Genomic DNA, 21,362 nt, shown 5'->3' with positions numbered 1-21,362 from the left:
AAATACCTTAAATTTGTATCACTATACAAAAATCCTTACAAATGTAAAATATTTGAGTTCAATAGTTGTCCCTTACTTTATAGTAGATTCAATAATCTTCCCTATTATTTAAAGTAGATTCAATAATCTAACCTTCTCTTTTGTCATTCCTATATCCTCCTCTCTTTGTTCTTTTAAAAGAGATCCATGAATGTAATATCATTTGTATAATTTTCTCCCTTGCCAATACCAATTATAATTAGTAAACAACCCCCATAAATGATGACAGTCATCCATACCTCACCAAATGACCAAATACCATTCTCCCCACCTCTTAGGATTTGTGTGTTGTATCCCCCAAATTACTCCCTATTGTCTGGGGGCAATGATACCCTGGAAAAACTGAAATTTTGTCCAAGTCCTGAGAAAACCCAGCTCCAACTTTCATTATCCAGTCCTTATGTAAAGGGAAAGCACAGAGCTTATCTGAAATCCTGACTAAAGTATCCTATGAGATTGGACACTCTAAGCAAGAAACATTAGAGTTGTCCTGAGCAGTTTGTAGTCTGATAATGATATATAGGTTTTGCTTGTCCCTGTAATAGTATTAGCACAATCCCTATTCAATTGTCATTATGGGGTCCCGAATTCTATCAGAGACATCAAGTTTGCTGTTATGACTAGTAATGGTTCACTGCTGAAAACTTAAACATTTTAAATGTCATATACAGAATAGTCATGAATTTATAACTAATATTTATGTCTTTGAAAAAATTTAAATAGTTAAAATAAAACCAAAGGATTATGAGATTATTGGCAATAAAAAAAAGTCCCTAAATTTTGGTTTTTTTCTGTTCCATATTGGATGGCTCTTCTGACAAGGGACAGATATTTTGGATTTTCCTTTAACAAACATGCTTGGGTTTAGAGAAGGAGAGAGGCCCACACCAACCCTAAAGCAAGTTTTAAATTTTAATTAAATTGGAACTATAATAAGACTATTTGCTTATATAGTTGTAAAGGCTAACAAAAACAAATATTTAGGAATACTTATAAAACTTTATCTTCTTGGAAATATACTATGCCATTAGGCCAATTTAACTCTTAGCTGTCTCCTTCTTCATCAGAAAGGCTCTCCTGTTCTACCACCACCCCCATCAGACCTTGTAACCCAAAAGCCCCACCTCCTCCAAATCCCACCCACCCTCCAAGATTGTAACTGTTCCCTGAGACAGAGCCCACCAGCACCCAATTACACTAGGAGATGAGTCTTTATCCTCATACTCGAACATCTCAGCCCCTAGGCTTTGGGACCAGGGACACAACCATGCACCCCCACACCACCACCCCTTGCAGTTCCAGTTACAGGCCAGTCCACAGTCAGACCTCCTGCAGATAGGTCAGACTACCATTATCCCCCATCAGACCCTGTAACCCACAAGCCTACTTCCCCCAAATACCACCCACAATCTGAGACTGCAATTGTTCCCTGAGACAGAGCCCACCAGCACCTGATTGGACTAAGAGGTGAGTCTTTGTCTAGGTGGGGACCAGGAGAAGAACACTGTGCCCCCACATGACCACCCATTGCAGTCCCAGTCTCAAGCCAATAGGCAGGCCTCCTGCAGACAAGTCAAACTACCACCATCCCTCACTAGACCTTGGAACCCATGAGTCCCACCCCTACCAACCCACCCACATGCCTACATTACAGCTATTCCCTAAGACAGAGCCCACAAGTGCCAATTGGAGTAAGAGTTGTCCCTGAGACAAAGAGTCCATCAGCACTGATTAGACAAAGAGCTCCCACTGGACCAAGAATATCAATCAGACCAAAAGAGGTTCACTCAGACACAGACACTGCTTGAATGAAGTGGAAAAAGAGATGGGTAGACACCAGTGCAAAAATACAGTCAATAACAAAAACACCTATGGCACCATCAGAACCTAGTGATGCTACATCAGCAAGACCTGAACATCCAAAAGCAGAACAAAAGAAACAGACCTTAATAATGACCTTAAGAAGATGACAGTGGCTGTTAAAGAGGAAATGAAAACTACCCTTAAAGAATTTGAAGAAAAGACAAACAAAAATTTGGAAGAAATCAATAAATCCCTTAAAAAAAGCCAAGAAAGAGCAATTAAAAAGGTGAATGAGACAGTCCAAAGTTTGAAAACTGAAATAGATGCAAAAAAAAGACACAAACTGAGGGAAGGCTGTAATGGAAAATCAGAGTAAACAAACAGGAACTACAGATGCAAGCATAAGCAACAGAATGCAAGAGATGGAAGAGAGAATATCTAGTGTTGAAGATGCAATAGAGGAAATAGATTTATCAGTCAAAGAAAACACTAAAGCCAAAAAAGTCATGACCCAAAATGTCCAAGAAATTTGGGACACCATTAAAAGACCAAACCTACAAATAATAGGGATAGAGGAAGGAGAAGAATACCAACTCAAAGGCACAGAAAATATATTTAACAAGATCATAGAAGAAAACTTTCCCAACTTAAAGAAGGAAATGCCTATGAAGATCCAAGAAACCTATAGAACACCAAACAGACTGGATCAAAAAAAAGTCTCCTCACCACATATTAATCAAACCACTAAACATATAGAATAAAGAAAACATATTAAGAGCTGTAAAGGAAAAAGGCTAAGTAACATATAAAGGCAGAACCTTAAGAATAACACCTGACTTCTCAATGGAGACTCTAATAGCTAGAAGATCTTGGACAGATATTATGTAGACTCTAAGAGACCATGGATGCCAGCACAGACTATTATACCCAGCAAAATTCTGAATCAACATAGATGGAGTAAACAGAATATTCCATAATAAAACCAGATTTAAACAATATCTTTCCATATATACAGCCCTACAGAAAGGACTAGAAGAAAAAATCCAATCTAAGGAAGTTAGATACACTCACGAAAAAAAAAAACACAAGCAATAGTCCCATACCAACAATTACCAAAGAAGGGAAACATATAACACTAACACCAAAATTAACAGAAATTAACAATCACTGGTCATTAATATACAGTAATATCAATGGTCTCAATTCACCTATTAAAAAGACACAGGCTAATAGAATGGATAGGAAAACAAGATCCACTATTCTGCTACACACAAAAAACACACCTCAACTTCAAACACGGACGCTACCTCAGAATAAAAGGCAGGGAAAAGATTTTCCAATCAAATGAATTTAAGAAGCAAGCTGGAGTAGTTATACTAATATCTAATAAAATAGACTTCAAACTAAAAACAATTAAAAGAGATCAGGAAGGACATTACATATTTATCACAGTGAACATCCAAAAAGTAGTCTCAATTCTGAATATTTATGCCCCAAATACAAGGGCATTCACATTTGTAAAAGAAACATTACTAAAGCTTAAGTCACACATCAAACACCATACACTAGTAGTGGAAGACTTCAACATCCCACTCTCAGCAATGGACAGGTCTGCCAGACAGAAACTTAACAGAGAAATAAGGGAACTAACAGACATTATGGTTCAAAGAGACTTAATAGATATCTATAGAATATTCCACCCTAGGACAAGAGAATATAACTTCTTCTCAGCACCCCATGGAACTTTGTCTAAAAATGACCACATGCTTGGTCACAAAGCAAATCTCAACAGATACAAAAAAAAAAATTGATATAACCTCCTGTATCTTATCAGACCTCTATGGCTTAAAGTTAGATTTCAACAACAAAAATTACAGAAAATCTACAATCTCATGGAAACTGAATAATACCCAATTGAATCACCAATGGGTCAAGGAAGAAATAAACATATTAAAGATTTTCTATAATCCAATGAAAATGAATGTACAACATACCCAAATTTATGAGACACTATGAAAGCAGTGCTAAGAAAAAATTCATAGCACTAAATGTCCATATAAAGAAGTTGGAGAAATCTCACACTATCGACTTAACAGCACACCTGAAAGCTCTAGAACAAAAAAAGCAAACACACCCAGGGAAAATAGATGCAAGGAAATAATCAAAATGAGAACTGAAATCAATAAAGTAGAAACAAAGAGAGCAATACAAGGAATCAATGAAACAAAGAGTTGGTTCCTTGAGAAAATCAACAAGCTAGAGAAGCCCTTATCCAAATAAACCAAAAGGCAGAGAGATAGCATCCAAATTAACAAAATCAGAAATGAAAAGGGAGACATAACAACAGACATTGAGGAAATCCAGAGAATCATCAGGTCATATTTTAAAATCCTGTAATCTACAACATTGGAAAATCTAAAAAAAAAAAAAAATGGACAATTTTCTGGATAGGTACCACATACCAAAGTTAAATCAAGACCAGATAAACTATTTAGATAGACCAATAACCCCTATGGAAATAGAAACAGTCATTAAAAGTCACACAACAAAAGAAAAAAAAATAGCCCAGGACCAGGTGGTTTCAATGTAGAATTCTACCAGATTTTCAAAGAAGAGCTAATACTAGTATCCTTCAAATTATTCCACACAATAGAAACAGAAGGAACATTACCAAACTCTGTTTATAAGGCTACAGTTACCCTGATACCCACACCACACAAAGATGTGACAAAGAAAGAGAATTACAGACCAACATCCCTCATGAACATTGATGCAAAAATACTCAATAAAATACTGGCTAACTGAATCCAGGAACATATCAAAAAATTATGAACCATGTTCATATAGACTTCATCCCAGGAATGAAGGCATGGGTTCAACATATGAAAATCTGTAAATGTAATATACCATATAAACAAACTGAAAACAAAACAACACAAAACAAAACCATATGATCATCTCATTAGATGCTGAAAAAGCCTTTGACAAAATCCCACACCCCTTCATGATAAAGGTTCTAGAGAGATCAGGAATACAAGGAACATCCCTAAACATAATAAAGGCAATTTACAGCAAGCCAACAGCAAACATCAAATTTTATGGAGAGAAATTCAAAGCAATTCCACTAAAATCAGGAACAAGACAAGGCTGTCCACTCTCCCCATATTTATTCAACATAGTACTTGAAGTTCTAGCTAGAGTAATTAGACAACCAAAGGAGATCAAGGGGATTCAAATTGGAAAGGAAGAAGTCAAACTTTGACTATTTGCAGGCAACATGATAGTATACATAAGGAACCCCAAAAATACTACCAGGGAACTCCTACAGCTGATAAATTCCTTCAGCAAGGTTGCAAGATACAAGATGAACTGAAAAAAAAATCAGTGGCCCTCCTATTATACAAATGATAAATGGGGGCTGAGAAAGAAATCAGAGTATTATCACCCTTTACAATAGCCACAAATAATATAAAATACCTTGGAGTTACTCTAACTAAGCAAGTGAAGGACCTGTATGATAAGAACTTTATGTTTTTGAAGACAGAAATCAAAGAAGATATCAGAAAATGGAAAGATCTCCCATTCTCATGGATAGGTAGAATTAAAACAGTAAAAAATGACAATCTTATGCCGGTTGGGGGTGGCACACGCCTTTAATCCCAGCACTCAGGAGGCAGAGGCAGGCAGATCTTTGTGAGTTCGAGGCCAGCCTGGTATACAGAGCGAGATCCAGGAAAGGCACGAAGCTACCTGTCTCAAAAAACTAAATAAATGACAATCTTACCAAAAGCAAAAGACAAATTCAATGCAATCCCCATCAAAATCCTAATAATTCTTCACAGACCTGTAAAGAAAATCTCAACTTCATATGGAAAAACAAATAACCCAGGATAATCTAGAGAAACCTGTACAATATAGCAACCTCAGGAGGTATCACGATCCCTGACTTCAAACTCTACTATAGAGCTACAGCAATAAATACAGCTTGGTACTGGCATGAAAACCAACATGTGGACCAATGGAATCAAATTGAAGATCCTGACATTAATCCACACACCTATGTACATCTGAATTTCGACAAAGAAGCGAAAACTGTACCATGGAAAAAAGAAAGCATCTTCCACAAATAGTGCTGGTATAACTGGATGTCAACAAACAGAAGATTGCAAATAGACCCTTATCAGTCACAATGCACAAACCTCAAGTCCAAGTGAATCAAAGATCTCAACGTAAATCCATTTACTCTGAATCTGATAAAGGAGAAAGTAGGGAGTAGTCTTGAACACATTGGCACCAGATATCACGTCCTAAATATAGCACAAGTAGCACAGACACTGAGAGAAACGATTAATCAATGTGACCTCTTGAAACTGAGAAGCTGTTGTAGGGCAAAGGGCACAATCAATAAGACAAAAGGACAGCCTACAGAATGGGAAAAGATCTTCACCAACCCCACATCTGACAGAGGCTGATATATAAAAAACTCAATAACCTAGACTACAAAATACTGAAAAATTGAATATAAAAATTGGGGTATAGAGCTTAACAGAGAATTCTCAACAGAAGAAACTCAAATGGCTGAAAAACATTTAAGGAATTGCTCAACATCCTTAGTCATCAGGGAAATGCAAATCAAAATGACTCTGAGATACCATCTTACACCTGTCAGAATGGCTAAGATCAAAACCACTGAAGACAGCTTATGCTATAGAGGATGTGGAGCAAGGGGAACACTCCTCTACAGTTGGTGGAAATGCAAACTTGTACAGCCACTCTGGATATCACTATGGCAATTTCTCAGAAAATTGGAAATCAATCTTCCTCAAGACCCAGCTATACCACTCTTGGGCATATACCCAAGGAATGATCAATCTTAACCACAAGGACACTTGCTCAACTATGTTCATAGCAGCATTATTTGTAATAGCAAAAACCTGGAAACAACCTAGATGCTCCTCTACTGAAGAATGGATAAAGAAAATATAGCACATATATCCAATGGAGTACTACTCAGTAGTAAAAAAAAAAACCAATGATATCATGACATTTTCAGGCAAATGGATGGAACTAGAAAATATCATTCTGAGTCAAGCAACCCAGATTCAGAAGGACAAACATGATATGTACTCACTCATAAGTGGATACTAGATGAAGGGCAAAGAATGGCCAGACTGCAGCCCACGGCTTCAGAGAGGCTAGCTGACAGGGAGGGACCCTAGGAGGAACATGGATAGCCCAGCAAAGTAGAAGTGGATGGGATCTGCATGAGCAGGCTGAGGGTGGGGAGTGAAGTAGGGTAGGGCAAGGAATGGGAGGTAAGAACATAGGGAAATGGGAGGGCCGAGCTGGAGTGGGGAAGGAGTGGGAGAGCAGGGCAGGAGATACTGTGATAGATGAAAACATCATGGGAGTGGGAAGAGGCAGGGTGTCAGAGAAGCTCTCAGGAATCCACAGGGATGAGCATGACCCCACCTTGGACTGCTGGCAGGGATTGAGGGGGTGCCTGGACTGGTATACTCTTGTGACCAGTCTAGTGAATACCCTAACTGTAATCATAGAGCCTTTATCCAGTGACTGATGGAGGCTGATGCAGGAATCCATGGCTGGGTGCCTGGCTGAGCTCCAGAAATCCAGTCAGTGGGAGAGAGAAGGAATTTGGTGAGCAGGGGACATTGAGATCATGATGGGAATATGTGCAGAGATGAGCTGCTACACTGGTGGAGACCCATGAACTGTGGACTAGTGGGTGGAGCCCCCGTGGGACTGGACTAGGAACTCTGGATATGGGAGAGAGATGCTTAGCTCGAACTGTTTGTGGGACACCCAGTCAGGGGGATTAGGATCCATCCCTGGTGCATGGGCAGGCTTTGGGAGCCCAGTGCCTGTGCTTGTGGTGTGTCATATTGTACAGCCTTGGTGAGGCAGGGAGGGACTTGGACCTGCCTAGGCTAGGTGTTCAGAGCTCTGCTGATTCCCCATGGGAGACATTGATTTGGAGAAAGTGGCAATGGGGGATGGCTTGGGAGGGAGGGTTGGTGGTGGGAAGAGAGACGAGGTGGGATTTGTGGTTAGTATGTAGGATGAATAGAAAATTTCTTCATTAAAAAAATGAAAAAAAAATCAGGTTTCTAAGCAATACTTATAAAAGAAATTAAATATAGTATCATATAAAACAAAAAATACCACACCAAAATAGTACAAAACTACCACACAAGAGGAAAATTGCCCAAGAAAGCACATAAAAAAACAGATATAGGCCCAGAGATCCACTTGTTCACACTTTCAGGAATTTCATAAAATCACTTATCTAGAAGCCATAATACATACACAAAATACATAATATAAATTAAAAGAGAAAAAAATGAAAAGTCCTGACAGGACATTATGATACTACAACAACACCATTGAGCTTGTTTTCTCTTGACAATGTAGTGCTACATTTGCAGCCTATACGTAAAAGATTTTTTGTTGCCTTTGTGCGACTCTATTAGAGACAAACAGACTTTAATTTGCAATTGGTTAGCAATTAGAAATAGCTACTGGGTTAGTAATTGAAGAATATGAATGCTTCACATTCAGCTCTGGGAACTCATCTGGAACAGACTGGTATAGGCCCTGTGCATGTTGCCTCAGACTCTGTGAGTTCATGTGTGCATCTACCTTGTTCTCTTGGTATCCTCTATATCCTCTGTGTCTAGCACTCCTTGTGCCTCACCTACCACAGTGTTCCTTGTGTCCTGAGGGGAGGGATTAGATGGAAGCATGCAATTTAGGGCTGAGAATTCTAATGCCTATCACTCTCAGCATAATATCTGGATGTGGGTTTTTAAGCTACTTTGACAACAGTTGAGGAAGGCATTGATACATTGCAGAATGTCATTAGTTTTCATTTTACTGCTGTGTTCCTTTAATAGAACTGTAGTATTTGGTTTTACCCTAGGCACTTGAGCTGTCTTGCTTCAGGTGCTTTGACACATAAAGACAGTATCAGATATATTTTCCATGTCATGGAATGGAACTAAAGTTAAAGTAGATGTTACCTAGTTACTCCCCCAATATCTATTACAAGAGTTTATGTAGCAGTCTGTACATACACCTGTGTGCCTGTGTGTGAATAGGGTTGGTTTTATTGTGTGTGTGTGCGTATGTATGTTTGTATGTGTCTACATTTCCATGTATTCTACACACTTCACCTTGTTTTGTTGTTGTTTCTTTGATTGTTTTGTTTTGTTTTGTTGGATTTCTTTCTTCTTTGTTTTCTAAATAGAGAGAAGAAGAAGTCATTAAGTTGGGTGGGTGGGCTACTAAGGAGGATCTGGGAGGAAATGAGGGAGGACAACCCATGATCATGAAGTATTGTACTAAAATGTATGTTTTAAGAATCACACTGATGAACCTATTCTCAAAATTAGAATCTGGCTTGTTTTCAGTTTTACTAAAGTGACTGACATAATTTATCCTCTACTTTATTCTTAAAAGTTTACAACATGTGAACTATAAAAAGACTGATTACAGACAAATGACACAAGACAAGGCACACAGCACATAATGTCTTAGAAATTTATGCAAATGTACATTACACAAGAAATTAGTATTGTCAGAAATGCTGTTCCTAAAAATGTCATATCTTTTATAGAATGTTGATACAATATGGTGAAGTACTCATAAATGTGTAGATGTTATACAGTTAACAGTTTCAGTTAGAAGAATTGTGGATGACTGAGCACACAAACTATTTGGATATCTCTAGTCAAAGATAGATATGAGCACATGTTGTACAGAAGTGGTTATAGAAGGGCTTTTCAAATCACATATTTAAAAGAAGCTTCATGTAGTTGATTGGGTATGTATCTGATTATATTAACTGATATCTGACTTTGCATTATAATTAAGAAATAAATTTGTATTCACACTATTCTAATTTGCATCTCATTATGTAAATATTGGACAGAGTAATATATTCATGTCAAAATCACATTCACTTTTTAAAATGTGCCTTTGTTCATTGTAGAAGCATACATAAAATGTAAGCATGATGAATCCAGGAAACATAACAAGTGCATCAAAAACACATGGGTATATGTGAAAATATTTGGGACTATGATGGTAAAGTTATACAATGTTGAAGAGATGAAGAATACACACATATCCCATTGATTTTTTTCTTTGATGTTAATTGAGAGAAATAATGAATTTTATTGAAATAAGCGTACTAATTTAGAGGAATATGCAAAAATATTAGCAGATGGGAGAATACGGATATATTTCACCAATAAATGAAACCAACAAACTGAAAATCTTCAATTGCTATATGATCTCTCACAACTGGATTGGTACTAAACAGGCTTGAAGACTTCCAAATTAGAAGTCAGTTTCTAATATAAACAAATGCGTAAATAGTAGGAGATGAGAAAATAAAGATGACTTTCATCAATGAATTAAATTTTATTAAACATATATATATATATATATATATATGCACATATATAATCTTAAATTTCTATATTATCTTTGACAATTTTGTTAGTGCTCAACAGGCTTGACAAATTCAATGTAATTCAGAGAACACAGACTAAGCTGTAAGACTGAATTTTCCTCTAGAATATGCTTTGTTCCTGACATGAGAAAGCACATTCCTATGTGGTCTTAACAAAATAATATAGCACTTGGGGAAAAAGATACAGCCTAGGAGGCCTGCACTGGATGCCAGGATAGAGAAGACTTCCATGGCCACCATGTGTTTCCCCTTGGTGCTGTGGTAGACAGGGAGGAAGGTGACCCACACACTGAAGAACACCAACATGCTGAAAGTGATGAACTTGGCTTCATTGAATGTGTCAGGCAGGTTCCTGGACAGGTAAGCAACAGTGTAGCTCCCAAGTGCCATGCAGCAGAGGTATGCCAGGACAGAATGGAAGGCAATAGTGGAGCCCTTGTTGCATAGAATAATTAGGAGTCCATATTCTGTGTAAGCATCTGAGTCAATAAAGGGAGGAGAGGTGCTCATCCAAATTCCACAGAGCACAATTTGGAAGAGGGTGCAGATGGGAATGATGAAGTTAGGAGCCTTTGATATTATTAGCCACCTTGTCAGTCTGCCTGGAACTGTGACTTTGAAAGCCAGAACCACAGTAAGAGTTTTGGCCAAGACTGTGGAGAGAGCCACAGTGAACAGGACTCCAAATGAGCTCTGCTGCAGGATACAGGTGGCTGTGTTGGGAAGGCCAATGAAGACCAATGGATGGAGAAAACAGAAGATCAAAGTGATTAGCAGGTTGTAAGTGAGACATTGGTTATTGGCCTTAACAATGGGAGTGTGGTGGTACTTCACAAAAACACCAAGAACACCAGCAGTGAGTGCAGAGAAGCCCAGGGCCAAGCAGGTGAGGGCCATCCCCAAAGGGTCTTCATAGGACAGAAATGACACTACTTTCTTGAGGCAGTGGTTCTTCTCTGTGTTTGCATAATGACTTTCTGGACACTTCATACAATGATCCATATCTACTCAGGAATTAAAGTTATTATGACACTCTGCTCACTTTTCCCTTTTATCTCAAGCCAATTCATAGCACCAACTCTCTGGCATTTGCCCACAGTTCCTCTGTTTTTTTCAGACTGAAGTAAATCTGTGCTCAATAGTGATAATTACTAAATGCTCTCTAATCAGTAATTTCAGATCTATATTGCCTGTCTTCTATGTTGGACATAATGTGAACAAGTCTATATTTTTCATTTTTATACTTAAATATAATTCAATTAAGTAATAATTTATATTTCTAGTCATTTATATTGTCACAAATTATTGCATTAAATTGAATAAACCTAACCTGATCATAGGATCACCTCCTTCTGAATTCCCTTGTGTGACTTTGTCAACTGAGTACATTATAAGGAGTATGTGCTTTGAAATATCTTTCTTGTAGTGTTGTTCTCAGTCATCAGATTCATGTTAACTATTCCTATAGAACTGATTTAATTCTTCATTGTGTTCCTTTCTCTGACAGTACTTGTGGGAATGAGAATTATTAGATTCCTGAAAGATGGAAAAACTCCCTTTGAGAAACTGTTTAATCATCTCCAGGGAGAAAATATCTATTTAGAAAATAGATGTAAAATACTTGTTTTAATTTTAATATGCCATGGAATAATTTTTGATACTTTACTACTTATAATTAGTTGCTTGAATTTCTAAAGGGTCTTATAATAAAAAATCCTGGATCCCGATATTGTGGTAAATGCTAAAAACTCAGAGAGACAAAGGAAAAAGCCACTGCCATGTCTCACCTCGCCAACTCCATAAATCTTCTGGCTGAATTCCTCTGTGTCCTCAGTCAAAAGGACTTAGGTGGAAAGGTACTTAGTTCCTGTCTCCTCAAACCTTATATACTTTTCTTTGCCCAGCCATATTACTTAATTCCTAGTGCTGGGATTAATGGTATGTGTGCTTCCCCAATACTTGTAGCAACAAGCATGAGATCTTAAGAGCTGGGAGAAAGGTATGTGACTACTACTGCCTGGCTCTATTTCTGTCCTGGAATGAATCAATCTCATGTAATCCAGGGTGGCTTTTAACTCACAGAGATCCAGACAGATCTCTGCCTTGCAAGTTCTAGGGTTGAATGTGTGTGCCACTCTACCTGGCCTCTATGTTTAATCTAGTGGCTGACTCTGTCATCTAATTATCTGGCAAGCTTCATTTGATACACAATATATCACCACAATAATTTGTGACTTTCATCATGAATTCAAAACATGTAAATATTAATGTATTTATTCCATATTTTCATTAAATATTTCTATTTCATATTTCTCGTATAATGTACATAGTTTTGCAAAGTGGAATTTGAAATTCAATTTTGGTTGAAAATTCTAATTAAAAATCTATGGAATTCATCATTTTGATATTGCCTATAGAACCTTTCATTCCATTATCAGCATTTTATTTGTTGTTTATTCCAGATGAGCCTTCTTGCTACCCTTTCACTATCAAGGCACTCTGTCTCTACTATATCTCATGTGTTTACACCTATAAGGTTCTAACATAGCATAAATGCTTCATTTGCACAACATATAAATGCTTCATATATTCTTTAGTGAAAGCACAGAGTAAATAAGTCATGACAAATATTTCATCGAGATTTAAACACAATTTTTAAATATATGCCCACCTCATTCAATGTGGTTTAAATTATAACATTCACTGTTTTGAAATAGTTAGCATTTATGTTTTAGTTTTTTCTTGCTCACTAAAATATTTCAAAGTGTCTACTTAACCTGCAATCATGTGGGATTAGGAATTTCATACTGATGTTTCAAGTTTCCTTCAATGAATATAATTACCATGTAGATGAGCTTACTATTTCACAAATGTACTCAAAGCACATATAAGCACATTAAATCTAAAATGGTATGTGTAGCTAGTCTCATTATGCTGTTTGAAATTAATCAAATTTAAAAAAAAACAAACAAATTGAAAGTTTCTATCTATATGAAGCAAAGTTAAAACATCTGATTCGTCAGGAAAATCATTATGTTATTCAAAAAAATTATTATTGATACATATAAAATCTCATTAGACATAAGTGTTAAGATTGAGGAATCCTCTTTGATTTTCTTTCTATAGTCAACATTGTGTCTGTGTGTGCTCCTCACTTTCACTGTTTCAATTGTCTCATGCCTATGTTCTGTTTCTTGGACATATTTTGACATAAAGTTACTCTACTATGTCCACCTTTGACTGGAAAGGAGGATCCTTCAAATTCAGTGTCCTGTCTTGTTCTAAGAACAAGGGTGTCCACATATGCCTTGCTATTCACAACACTGCCATTAATGGAAGTGGTAATGTGTCATTTCAACTTGTTGTCACAAGACATTCTTTCATAATTTTCGTCTTCTATGTTTAATAAGGATTCCATTAACTTCTTATAGAAAATAGAGTCTTTTTTATAAAATGATTTAATGAGTACTTATCACATATAATAATCAAATTATAACTGAGGAGGTACAAACTACATTCAAATTATGCCACATAGCATCTATTAATTTAAAAAATTGTTTGTCAATGTAAGATTCTCATAATAAGATTTTACCATACCTCCCTAATGGATATATATTTGTCTATAACATGTTTAAGATCTTTAATACCTATGGTATTGAAGGATATCCCTTACCATGGAAGTTACATAGTTTGATGTTTCTAGTACTTATATAGGGATGGGGCAAATCAGGAAAGAAATGATACTCATTAAGGAAATGTGGAATGTTATTTATACTGGAAATCAGAAGATAAAGGTAGATAAATGGTTCTGTGGTTCAGGATACTGTTACTCTTATGGAGGACCAAGTTTCAGTTGCAAGCACCCACATGGTACTCAATACTATCTGTGCCTCCACTACCAGGAAATCTGAAGCCCTCTTCTAACTTTGATGTGCACTAAGCAAGTACATGTGTACATACATGCATGCAGACAAAACTTTCACAGTTAAAACAAAATGAAAAAATATAAAATAAAAATTCTTAAATATGTACATGTGTAAATCAAATATGACCTTTCTGATCACTCCTGATGAACCTAGAATCATGAATGAAATTATGCAACTAAGGGCCAATGAACTGGGCTCTGTCACTTAGCATAGTGTCAAATGGTCCAAAAGTAAGCTGAAGGAAATAGGAAACATAAGTTAAATATTGACATAAAACACAATTTAAGACCTGAGGTGACACTTTGGATTGATATAGACTAACTTGTACTCATGATATTTTAAACTTTCATTATCTTTTTGAAAACTTTTTAGAATTACTCCAAGACAAAATTTCTGAACAACCAGTACTAGCTCCAGCCTATTCTGTTTTATCTCAAGCAAAGTATATGAGGCTATATAACCAAATGCCTGATTTATTTGCTTTGATAGATGAATGACACACAGCAGCACTTCTTTACATTTGAAAACATCTGAAATGACTGCAGTATAATACTGGTTTCTTTTTTCCTCACAGCCAAGTCCCTCACCTGTGGATATTTGTAGAGATTGAGTAGTCTCCCAATATGTGCAGAGGTTGCCCACGATGTGCCTGTAAGTAAAGCAGCAGCCTTCTTTGATCCTCTACATGTGTAATTCGGAAAGTATAGTCCAGTTCCTGTGAGGCAAATAAGGGGTTCCTGGAGAATATGTCATTGATTTCTTGGGACATGATAGAGATGAAATCCTAGAGATGTGTTGGGTAAAATGTGAGTGTTCCTGTTGATCTCCTCAACAGCAAATATGAAGGCCAAAGAAAACTGGTAGCTCCTCCACTTGAATCTGCACAGAAGAAATGTCAATATTTATGAAGGGAAATCATATCATATTGAACAGTATGATGCAAGGACTTTTATACCTTCAATATTATATATCTACAAGTAATATTTTTTGTCATCACGGTAATACTTATTATAAGTTGAATACCAGCATATATGGTAAGTGATGGCTTAAACCTAAATGTCTCAGATGGATCTAAAATTTCTGAACAATAATGTTGACCTGAGCTAATGGCAACCTTGGAATCTCTGGTAAGGACAAACACAAAAAAATCCCCCTAATTCTTTGATGCTGTAAGGACATAACCAGAAGATGTGTTCTCCAGTTAACAACACGACCAGTACAGGTCGGCACCAACATGACTGACCCAGATGACCCTGTACCCGGAGCACCTCCATTTATCAGACCAGTGTATAAGGAAGCTCAAAAGACTTCCTCAAATACATCTCTGGGGTCGTTCCTGTTTAGAGTAGAGCAGCGCGAGCTCTTGTCAGAAACAGCCAGAGAGCCCAAAAATGAAAGTAAAAATAAAAATGTTACGAGGGAATAAACATAGCGTGCCAGACCCTTCTAGAGAGAAAGAGTTAGAGAAAAATTCCCCAACACACACTTCCCTGGGGGTATACACAGTACTTTTTAGGAGGGAGCTGGTGGACAGCCCCTAGGTGGACCCCCGAAAGTGGAAGTTACCTAGAGCCGCTCCCATATACAGGAAGTTATGATGAAGTTGGGAACAGATGGGTAAATTATGAGGGGAAAAAATGGCTTTGAAAGCAAATGGGTATACAATAGTAAAATATAACCCAGACTGGCAAGAGTTTGGCTCCCCACAGATGTGGTCGCTGGCGTGAGACAGATTTCACAAAATTCTGAGATCATGCCCTCAGACAATAGCCACAATGAACTCCCACTGAGGAAGTGATACACAAAAATAGATATGAATGTCTCTTGTTATTGTTTCTTGCTGATTCGGAGTAATTGTAAAAAATAATGGTCTGATGTAACCCCCTGCCAAGTTCCTTGATTGTAAAAGTATATAAGCATTGCCTATACAGAAGTAAAGTTGCAGCAGCACATCAACATATCATGTGTCTGTCTGTCATTCTCCTTGCCGATTCCTGACTTCTCCTTGAGCCTTCTCCCTGGTTCTCCCGCAGTGATGGTCTCCCTCTGGGTGGTCTGCGGCATGTTACCACTTGGGACAAGTCAAAATAGTAGCCACCATTATGCTTCATGGTCCCATTGGGTCCAATAGGACCACCACACCCATTTTCTATTCAACCATGGAGAAAATGTTGGACTTCTATGGTGTTTATTTTGTAATTTTAGTGTTTTGTTTTAACAGCAATAGATTTTGCATGATAAAATTTCTGGCTTCCAAAGATATCCTAATTGAAATTCACAGACACCAACAGAGACTCAAAGGATGAATTACCAAATGAGAGACAAAGTGCAGAAAAGAAAGCGTTGCTAGAGTAGGCTCTACTGGGTCTTACTGCGAATTCTGACTAGCTAAGTCCAAACTACCTTTTCTCTAAAATGTCCTTTGCCCAACATGTTCCTTTGTTCTCTGAATATCATCTTTTTTTTCTGTGTGAACTAATAAAATATTTACTAAGGATCACTATGTCGAGTTTCCCTTTTACAGTAAAAAGTTAAAACTCTAATGCCAAAAGCCAATAATCATAAGATTTTTGTTTATTAGGATTTGTCTTTTGGATTACTTATGTATAGAGCGTTACTTTGAAATTATGGTTTATTGTTCATATCATGAACTTAATAACAAAATGATTATAGGTAAATGCTCTTATAAACTACAGTTGTTAATTTGGCCTGAATATATTTTGTTCATAGCAATACTAAAAGGTAAAAATATAATAATCTTAAATATAAATATGCATTTAATCAACATGACCACACAGGTAAAATAAATAGAAATGACTATGTTTCTGAACACTTTTTTGGAACAATTAACCTGAAGTTTTACATACAAACTTAACGTCTACTTTTAAGTCCATGACTTATGGAATCATATAATTCTGGTCAAAATGATATATCCTTGATGCTTATCGCAACTCTGGTTTCACAATATGGCTCATATCTCTTAAGGTTTTTTAAAACTTTTAAGATATTATTGTTCCTAAACAAGGATATTTAGTCACATTGGATTATAGCAATGATTTATATATGAATAAGATATATTTGTACTTGTAAATGTGATAAATATAATATTTATATGAATGCATATAAAGAAATCAACAATTTAATGATTTTAAGAACATTGCCCACCAATGAAGCCTCATTATATATATATATATATATATATATATAGATAGATAGATAGATAGATAGATAGATAGATAGATAGACAGACAATAAATAAGTGTTTGAAGATCCAGCACAGGCATTTTGTCCTGTCTGGTAAGTAAACAACAACAAGCAGAATCTACCTTCAATTCTGGTAGACTAAAATGACAACATCAGGACATGTTAAATATTAATAGGACTTTAAAAATTAGAACATGACTTGACAATATTTTTTATAAGGTGTGAGGGTCATATCTATGTATGTAATGAAAAATTATCTTAATATACACTGAGTAGAATATTTTCAGAGACTAAACCTAGGTTACCCACCTTGTCATCAGAAAGACCTTACTTATTTTCTGTAAGCCTTATGAATTCATGGGTTCCCTATGGTGAATTTTGACAAGAATGATACTTGATGTCATTGAGAACTTAAAGTGAAGGGATAGACATTACTTAAGGCTTCCCCATTAAAACAATATTCTCACAATAGACAGTAAATTTAGTTGTTAAACCTCCTATGGCTCATGGTCCTTTCATTTGGAAACTAATCACAACAAAATGAGGTATGATTATGTGTCCCTTTGGCAAGGGATAGACTTGTGATCATTATTCTTGGTAATGTACTTGATGATGTATAATCTGGATCTAAGAGGTAGGGAAACATTCTTTTAATCCAGGTATTTTAGACACATCCTTAATCTTGATCCTTAGGAAGAAATACTTTGAATGCACCTGAATTCTGATGGGCACCTATATAAGGACATGAGAGAAGGAAGCTTTTGTTCTAGCTGCTTGCTATCATGCCACTATGAAATCCATTATTTCACTGGCATTAGCACCTACTCCTTCTGGATTACAGAATGTGTATCAAGATATGTGCCTTTGAAATGTCTAAGTCTGGTATTTAACTCGATCTGCTACATAATGTACTCAAAGGAGTACATGTACACATGCAAGCATGTGCAAAGTTTAAAAAAGTATACATTGAGTGGTCATGAATACAATAATAATTACACTGGCAACAGAGAGAAAATAAACCTTAACATATAGAATGAAAATAAAAAAGTTGTCATGTAAATATAAAAAATAATATATTCATAAAATTTGAAAGCTGTTTCCAATAACCTGAAATATTCTTGCTGTACCATTTTATACAAAAATTCAACACAAACACTATGCACATGCACACACACATACACACACACACATACACATAGACACACAGACTCACACACACATACACACACACAAACCCATGCATTGAAGAGCAAAGAAAAGAAATAGAATACTCTTTTCATAAGAAATGGGTATTTTGTAGAATGGTATACCTAGTTATAAAATATATTGAAAAAATATAAATATACACTGAAGAAAATCAAAACATATTTTAAAATTACAAAACAACAAAAACAACTAAAAAATGTTAATAACTTTATTCTCAATGACAGAAAATGACCAAGACAGCATGTAGAGTTTCCTATAGATGAGTCCAGAAGTAGAATAAATAGGTCATATGTCATGTTATTTCTATTTTAAAAGTTTGATGAGCCTCCAACATAATCTCCATAATATCTCTAAACATTTTCATGCCCCAATAGAATATATGGATTTCCCTTTGCCAACAGCCATTAAAATACTTATGGTTGGATTTCTTGGTGATAACTACTCTACTGTAGTAACCTGATATCTCTAGATAGTTGTAATTTGCTTTACACACAAAAGACACAGCCAAGTATTTTATTTATAACCAAGGAGGATAAGGAGACATTGTGGACAAACAGCCTATACAACAAGTACTGTTGATAGGCTGAGTATCAACATAAAGTGGAAAGAAATTGGATCATTGTCCTCCACTTGTATAGGAATCAATTCAAAATGAATCATAGTCCTTAGATTGAAACATGAAACACTGAAATTGATAGATCACACACTTCATAATAGTCAGGACTTTGGTGTAGACAAGAACTTCCTGGAGAGAATGCCAATACTACACAAATTAGCCTTGGATATCAAAAGATGGAGCCACACAAAATGAAGGTATAAATACAACAAAGTAAAAAAAATACTATGTAGAGCTAAGAAGATTGTTATCAGAACACGATATAATGGGAGAAAACATCTTCCATTTGTTCTTTAGGTGTTGATCTAATATCTAAAGTTTTAGTTAACTGAAAGAAGTTAGTTATAAATCAAGGAAACAAAACATCCATCCAAAAAATGGATAATGTCATGAACAGATCCTGTATGAAAGAAAAACACATATAACCAGCAGTTACTTTCAAAATTTTTCAACATCAGTGATCATCACATACATGGAAAACTAAAAAAAAGAAAAAAAACAAAAACATTGATTGTTTTAATTATTTTGAGTAGAGTGATAATGTTTCATTTCAAGATTCAAAGATACATCAGTAGGAAGAGACAAAGAACAGAAATGCCTGCTAAGGATTATTGAATGTTTGCTGTTTCACATCTTTTCCATTGAAAGTCAAAGAAGATAGAATTGTTAGAAACTCAGTTAAAAGGATAATACGAAACACTGGAAAAATTATTGGGTGATTAATCCATTGATATTTGAAGAAAAACCAGATCACAATCAGTTCATATTATTAATGAAGGGAAATGGAGTAGAAAACTTGAGGTTGTTATATCCATGATTAGACCATAACTATACATGAGAAAAAATGAATGACCAAAAGAAGGTTGGAAATCTTTTGAGAAATCTTGAAATTCATATTTTTATTTTCAAAAATACATATAAAAAGGGTTTGAAATGAACATAATACTGTGAGCATTGTTAGGATAACCACAAAGCAAGTATTATTTCCTTTAACATGAAATATATTTATTAGGAAGAAAGCATCTAATTAGAAACATTACAAAATCCAAATTAGAATATATTCTCCATGAAACTGAAATCCTTCTGTAAGGCACAGGACACTGTCAAAAGAAAAAATTGGCAGCCTACAAAATGGGAAATGACCTTCAACAACTCCACATCTTACAGAGTGCTGACATCCAAAATATATGAAAAAACTCAAGAAACTAAGTATCAAAAAACCAAATAAACCAATTCAAAAACAGACCTAAACAGTGATTCTTCACAGAGGAATCTCAAATGACCAAGAATCACTTAAAGAAATGTTCAACATCCTCAGCCATAAGGAAAATGCAAATAAAACACTACTGGTCTTCCATTTTACACATGTCAAAATAGCTAAGATCAATAACTCAAGGAAAGCTCATGCTGGTGAGAATCTGGAGCTAGGGGAACATTCCTCCAATGATACTGGGAGTTCAATCCAGTGCAACCACATTGGAAATCTAAATGGTGGTTTATTGGAAAATTGGGAATAGATCTACCTCAAGCACCCAGCTATACCACTCTTGCCAGTACATCGAAAGGCCGCTGCAATATACTAGAAGGACATGTGTTCAACTATATTCATTGCAGCTTTATTCTTAGAAGCCACGAACTTGCGACAACCTTGATGCCTGGCAACTGAAGAATGTGTAAACACATTTTTGTACTTTAATACAATGGAGTTCAATGCAGCTGTTAAAAATAACAACATCATAAAATATGCTGGCAAATAGATGAAACTAGAAAAGATCATACTGAGTGAGGCAACTTGGACCCAGACAGACAAACACAGCATATACTCACTTTTTTTTCTTTGTTATTATGTGTTTTAAATATACATCAGCCATGGGCTCTCCTGTCCTCCCCACTCCCGCCACTTCCCTCAACTTCCCCCCAGCCCCTCCCCTCCATTCCCATGTCCTCCAGGATCAAGGCACCCCTGGGGATTCATTTAAACCTGGCGGATTCAGTACAGGCAGGTCCTGTCACCTCCTTCCCGGCTGAGCAAAGTGTCCCTGTGTAAGCCCAAGGTTCAAATAGCCAGCTC

The 21,362-nt window shown here is 36.2% G+C and overlaps 1 protein-coding gene across 1 annotated transcript; it reads right to left on the bottom strand.

The window, feature by feature from the left end:
- Positions 1–10,414: 10,414 nt before the first annotated feature.
- On the bottom strand, positions 10,415–11,341 carry LOC118575405 (vomeronasal type-2 receptor 116-like). Its single transcript, XM_036175980.1, has one exon. The coding sequence runs from the start codon at positions 11,339–11,341 to the stop codon at positions 10,415–10,417; it is 927 nt and encodes a 308-aa protein (XP_036031873.1).
- Positions 11,342–21,362: the final 10,021 nt, after the last annotated feature.

The sequence above is a fragment of the Onychomys torridus genome, unplaced genomic scaffold, assembly GCF_903995425.1.
Source record: "Onychomys torridus unplaced genomic scaffold, mOncTor1.1, whole genome shotgun sequence".
Classification (NCBI taxonomy): Eukaryota; Metazoa; Chordata; class Mammalia; order Rodentia; family Cricetidae; genus Onychomys; species Onychomys torridus.
This window is presented reverse-complemented; position numbering and strand designations above follow the sequence as displayed.

Excerpts from the sequence above, each read along its gene's own strand:
- LOC118575405 (XM_036175980.1), bottom strand. The coding sequence starts at position 11,341 with ATGGATCATTGTATGAAGTGTCCAGAAAGTCATTATGCAAACACAGAG.